The sequence below is a fragment of the Psammomys obesus genome, unplaced genomic scaffold, assembly GCF_907164565.1.
Source record: "Psammomys obesus unplaced genomic scaffold, mPsaObe1.curated_primary_1811, whole genome shotgun sequence".
NCBI classification, from domain to species: domain Eukaryota; kingdom Metazoa; phylum Chordata; class Mammalia; order Rodentia; family Muridae; genus Psammomys; species Psammomys obesus.
The window spans coordinates 12795457-12801417 of record NW_026596134.1 but is presented as its reverse complement, the minus strand read 5'-3'; the positions used below and the strand labels follow the sequence as shown (position 1 = coordinate 12801417).

General features: G+C 46.3%; 1 protein-coding gene across 1 annotated transcript in view; it reads right to left on the bottom strand.

Annotated features, from left to right (window-relative positions):
* The window catches only part of Kcnk10 (potassium two pore domain channel subfamily K member 10), a 144443-nt gene extending 138819 nt beyond the window's left edge, over positions 1-5624 (bottom strand). The window contains exon 1 of the mRNA XM_055593139.1: positions 5573-5624. Coding sequence (XP_055449114.1) covers positions 5573-5624 — 52 coding nt within the window. The remainder of the gene's footprint in view (positions 1-5572) is intronic.
* Positions 5625-5961: the final 337 nt, after the last annotated feature.

Here is a 5961-nt window from a genome sequence, read left to right as displayed (position 1 = left end):
GTGTGTGTGTGTGTGTGTGTGTGTGTGTGTGTGTGTGTGTGTGTGTGGTGTTTCACTGGCTCATTGCACCCGTAGTAAATATTCTTCACACCATATCTCAGCTACGGTAGAAGTTTCCCAGTTGGGAGCAAAGCAATATTGTGTTTCTCAAATGCACAAACTTAAGATGAAGCCAAAGCCCAAGCATGTTAGAAATGGGATAAAGAGCAAAGGTCCACACATCCTGCTTTCATTCCACAAGAGAAGAACCGACCTTGCTGTAAAGGAAGCTCCAACCAAATCTCAGCCCAGAAAAAATCCCTGGAACATCATCTTGCTGCACTTCCTGAGCTAATTATGGTGATTTGGGCTCGTTATTAATCGAATTTGGAATGCTGATCTTCTGAAAGTTGGATATTAAATCAGAAATACATAATTTCCTTTCCAGAAAGCCTAAACTGTGCAAATGTGTGTTTGGAAACACGCTAATGAAGACAGCACTCATGGGACCTCACAGACTCAATATAGCTCCTGTTCACCGCTGACTGCTATCTTCTTTTAGCCAGGAGAGGTGGGCTCTGCATTCACACTCATGGGATAACATGTATGTCAGCCTGTGCAAGTTGCTGAAACAGCTCACAGCTGAAGACCCACTGGCCACCCACACCTCTCTCAAAGAGACTTGAGAGTATAGTGTTGAGTAGGAAGTGGGGTGACCTTAGAAGGAATAAAGACCTTGGGGGGAAAGAAGGTGTGAAAGAAATGCTATGGATAGAGGCAGTCAGTGGTCCCAGTCAGCCTCTGCTCTATTTATTTGAAGTTTGAAGGGTCCCAAATAAGTTGTTCATCCTTTTTCTACATCCTAACTTTCCCAGCAGTAAGACTACAACTCTAATATCTGCAAAAAAAAAAATAGTTGCTTGAAGAATAAATGACATCATTTGTAAAAAAGTGTTCTGTAAACTGAAAACTGCTACACAAAAGGTGAAGGTTTTTCTGGAACTCTACAATGAAAGTGCAGCTTTTTAAAGAACCCAGTTCCAGTTCTGAGGCTTTATTTATTTCTTAAGTGTATTAAAGTGCCTGAAAATAGCCACAGATCGTTATTAGCTGAAAACTGACCAGATCTTTGTCTGGCTAGACACACCCGTCTGGCATCGCTACCTCCTACTCACACAGCCTTTCATTCCGGGAGAAAGGGGGAGAGGAAAGCAGCATGCTACAGGCTTGGAAATGGGGAAAGAAATGGGATTATGGATGTCTGTTCTGGGCCCTTTACTGAAGACAGTCTTCATCTAGCCTGATTCGTACTTTGTGGTTTGTAGCTTTGAGGAGTCTAGAATTTCATGATGTACAGAGCCTTGGATACCTCCAATCCCTCCATTCACCTGTTTATTTTCCTATGCAGACATCAATCTTTCCATCTATCCCTCCACCTAGCTTCCCTCCTTCTTAATACACTCCTGTCTTCCTCTCTCCACCCAGTCATCTATCCACCCATTTATCAACCAAGTTCATCATTAAACAATGAGTTCATGAATGACTAAGGTTAGCCGGGTGCTTCCTGTGGCACTGGAGTGCCATAATGAAGAAGACAGGGAATTGACGGCTCCTGAAGCTAACATGCTTGTAATGGAGGCCCATCAAATATGATATGTAAGTAAGAGGTTTCCAGATTGCAACAAGTACCAGGAAGATGTCAAGATGACACATTCTAGAACCTGACAGAGATGGGAAACTGGATTCTTCAAACAAGGCAGGAAAGTCCTTTCAAAGAAGATCCAAGGGGTGGAAAGGAGCCAAGTGTGTGACTGTTCATCACAGGCAGCTCAAAGTATAAATGCAAAAAGCCCCTTGACAAAAGCAACATGCTTTATTTACTGAAAAAGGGGGGGGGGAAGAGGAGAAATATAAGCCACTCCCTCAAGTACCCAAAGATCAGAACAGGGAGAGTAGTATGAATAGACAATACAGAGAGGCACACGGAGAGTGCACAGGTACGTGGTATATAAAGATAATATCAGTGACTGCCTTCTATGTGGAAAGAAAGTAGGGCCCAGAGAAGCTAAATGAATAGCCTGAAGTCACACAGTAACTGTTACAGCTAGCGCCAGAACCTAATTCTTTCCTATCCCCCCACCTCAAATCTTTAGTTTTCTCCACTATATTGATCCGCTTGCTTCAAGCCATGAGAACATTCTGCATTGATGTTTCTGGAACTTAAAAGCCTTCAACACGCTGAAACAGCAAGTAAATCCCAACTAGGCAAGGAAAGATCACTAAATGATTCTGGTGACTCAGAATACATACCCCGTCTCTTCAAATGCTTCTCCCTCTTCCTTCTCTTTCACCTCCTTCCAGTAAGATTTGGCTGTCCCTCAGCATTGGAAGTTGGAAGACTCACCAAGCAAGAGTCAGATGTCCCAACAGTTGATGGGACACAGGCTAAAAGAATGCTTAGGAGTCCAGATTCTTACCCCGTCCCACTGTGTCAACTTTGAGCAACTTACTTGGCCTCTCTATTCCTCGGTTCCCTTGTTTTTCAAAGTAGAACAACACTTTCCTAACATTTTTGTCAACATTAAGGAAATTAAATGTGTGTGAAGAGTTGGACACATGTCAGGTACCCAATTCTAAAATAGGCCCACTTTCCTCCTGCCTCTCAGCCAGACTCTGGTCACCGACACTTTCAGAAACAAAAGCTGTGAGCCAGATCACTTCAGGGAAGACAACTTCACAGTGCCCTGGTGACAAGTTAAGGACAAATGGGACAGTGACATACTATCACATAAGAATTGTAAGAATTAATGCTGGAGAAGACCTACTGCTCTTCCAGAGAGCCCAGGTTCAATTCCCAGCACACATGGCAACTGCATAATCATCTGTAACTCCAGTTCCAAGGGAGATTGCATGCCTACTTCCGGCCTTCATGGATACTACATGCTTGTGGTACAGAGATATACACAGGCAAAACACCCATACACGTAAAACAAAATGAAATTTTTGAAATAATGGAAATAAAACAATGAAAGCAAACCAGCAGGGGACCAGTGAAAGGGAGGAAGAGGGGTGGATTAGATGGTGAGGGTGGAAGATATGAATATGAACAAAATATAATATGTGTGAATGAAGATGACATCATCAAACACATTCTTCATATGCTAACTAAAATTTTTAATTAAAATTGTGAGAATACGTGAACAAAATAATGGACTTGAGGCACCTGGCGCACTGGGCTGGCTCAGGAAATGCTGTTATTTTTACTGAGGTGTTTATTTTTAGCAGTAATTGTAACTGTAGAAGCTACTTGTAGGCTCTTCTTTGTACTAGGCTGTGAGACACGGGAAATTCGTGAAAAGCACTTGTCACTGGGACACAAGAGGATATTACAGAAAGAAGTTTTCAGAGCCAAAGCCAGCATCAGGAAGACAGTCCCTTGTTGCTCCTACCTGAATTCTAAAAGCCATCTACCCCATCCGCTGCCAACTGCTGTCTTATGGGGATGTCTCACCCTAAAGCATACTCCTTTTTCCCCAGCAGGCCTGGCCCAGTCACACCTTAGTCCTTCGGAAGTTCCACCTGGCTGCTTCTTTCACAAATCTTGTTGATTTCAGGTAGCTACTTGATCCACCACATCTCCATCCCCGAGGCTACTGTCTTGGCCAGTGCACCATCGTATCTGTCTCCACCGTTGCAATGGTTTTGAAACTTAGCTCAGATCATGTAACTCCAGCTTGAGCCTCTTCGAGGCTTAAAATAAAGACCCTTTTTCCTCCTTGGTCCCAAACATGACTTCATCAGCACCAAAACACCAGGGCTTTGGAGTCGGAGCCTGCAGACCTCCAGCCACACCCCATAGCACGCCTTCCTTACTTTCTCCTCTAGGCATGGGATGCTACTGCCAGCTCCTCAAATGCACACCCATTCCTTCTGCTCTGTGACCTTTGCCCTGCTGTTTCCTCCTGGGAAGGCGGATCCCCTTCCCACTGGCCAGGTAACGCCCTCTCCTGGTGTCAGTACAGTACAGGTGTCATTCCCTCATGAAAACGTCCTCATCAACCCTCTCTGTGGCCTGTGACAATCTGCTTTGTGCTAGTTCAGACAGGGGAGAAGCCAGGTTGTCTTGGAACTTACCGTGTAACCTCATGCTACCCTCAGACTACTAGAAATCCTGCCCCAGGCTCCCAGTTGCTGGCATTACAGGCGTGAGCCACCACGCCCAGCTTCAATCCTTTCAGACTTTCCTAAAGCCTCATGGTGCTCACATCGCTCACATCACATGTTACACTTTTAATTACCAACTCTCCCCGCAGTGATTAATTCTGACCTGACACCGATATGTGAACTCCAAGAAGACACATATTTTGTCTGTCTTGTTCTGACTTTATTTCCAGGACCGGAAGCTGCACTGAAGGTGTCTGCGAAACGAAGGGCAATATCTCTTCACTCACTCTTCAGACAGTTAATTCATAAGACATCCACTCTGCGAATAACTTGCTTTCCTCATTCCAGTGCGGGGAAGAGAAGAAATGTAGTCATAAAGAAATTTAAACGGAAGAACTGAGTGGGAATTAGATATGATCAAGATGCCCTGTATGAAACTGTCAAAGACTGAATAAAATTATACTCTCTACAAGAAGAAATTTAATCAAACACACACACACACACACAAATTTTTATCCCCAAGACCCACTTAAGCACCGCCTATGCCAATGCAGCCTGTATATGAGCTAAGGGGTGACATGGTTTCAACTTACCCCACTCCCACACTGGTCACTAAGAGCCATAATATCTGTCCATTAACATCAGAGGTGATGGCCAAGGCTAGGGGTACGGCACACACACACACACACACACACACACACACACACACCTTCCTTAAACCCTTTTACAGGAAGGGAAAGTGACCCCACATTTTTAAAAGTATACCCCACCATCTAGTGAGTGGGCACACTGAGGTCACTCCAGTGAGCCCTTCCCAGATTCAGCACTGTGGAGGAAAACCGTTCCCCACACCTCTTCTACAACCTGAGCCAAACTAGCTGGCAGGATTAGCAATGAGACAGAGAAAACTCTGGAGGCCCCGTGGGCTCCGGTGTGCTGCATGCCCTACCCCAGGGACAGCGGCTGCAGCTCGCGGCCTCGCATGCTGCCAAGAAACCTGTCCCTCTGAGGACACCAGGGCCATGCAGCGCAGCTCCGGGTCCAGGGAGAGGCACCCCACCCATCTGCCAGAGAGACAAAGATCACTAGGAACAAAGGACACACGCACACACAGGCACACGGGCACACTCACAAAGTCAAAAAGCAAATACCAACACTTGGTGCCATTTCAAAACAAACAGCAGCTTGGGGTCTCTTTAAATAGACGGTGAAACCATCCTGGAGGGGCAACAATTATGTGATCTTGACAGGCGCGTTCTGGGTTCCAAACCCACGCTGCCTCCGCCCTCCTCCCACCCACGCTGCAGTTGCCAGGCGCATCTCCCAGCCTCAGGACGCTGAGCTGCCCCGAGCAAGCCCATCCGTTCCTGCCAGCGAGGCACCTGCAGGTGGAGGAGCGCCAGGGTAGCCCAGAAGAGGCAATACCAACCTTTAGGATCCCAGTTCACCTGCTTTCTTGGCGTCTCGATTGGAAATTTCATTGCTCCGTTGCCCACAGGGGGTGGGAGGGGGGTGAAATAAAATGAATCAAAATAATAATAATAAAGTCTTCGGGATTTACAACTCGTCGGTTAAACAGAGCAACAGAACGATTTGTAAGGGTGGAGGCTCGTTGGAGTGGCTCTCGGGGAGCGCCCGGAGAAAGACAAGCGGGGAATTCCTAGCTGAGGAAAGCACTGAGCCCTGGCTTGGGTGTTTGCACGGGTTAAGGGGATGGCGAGCTGCTGCCCTTGTGGGCGAAAGAAAAAGTCAGGTTGGATGCTGAGGGTGATTCCCAGAAGATGAAGGAGCCCGGCTGCTTCTGCAGAAGCGCGGTGG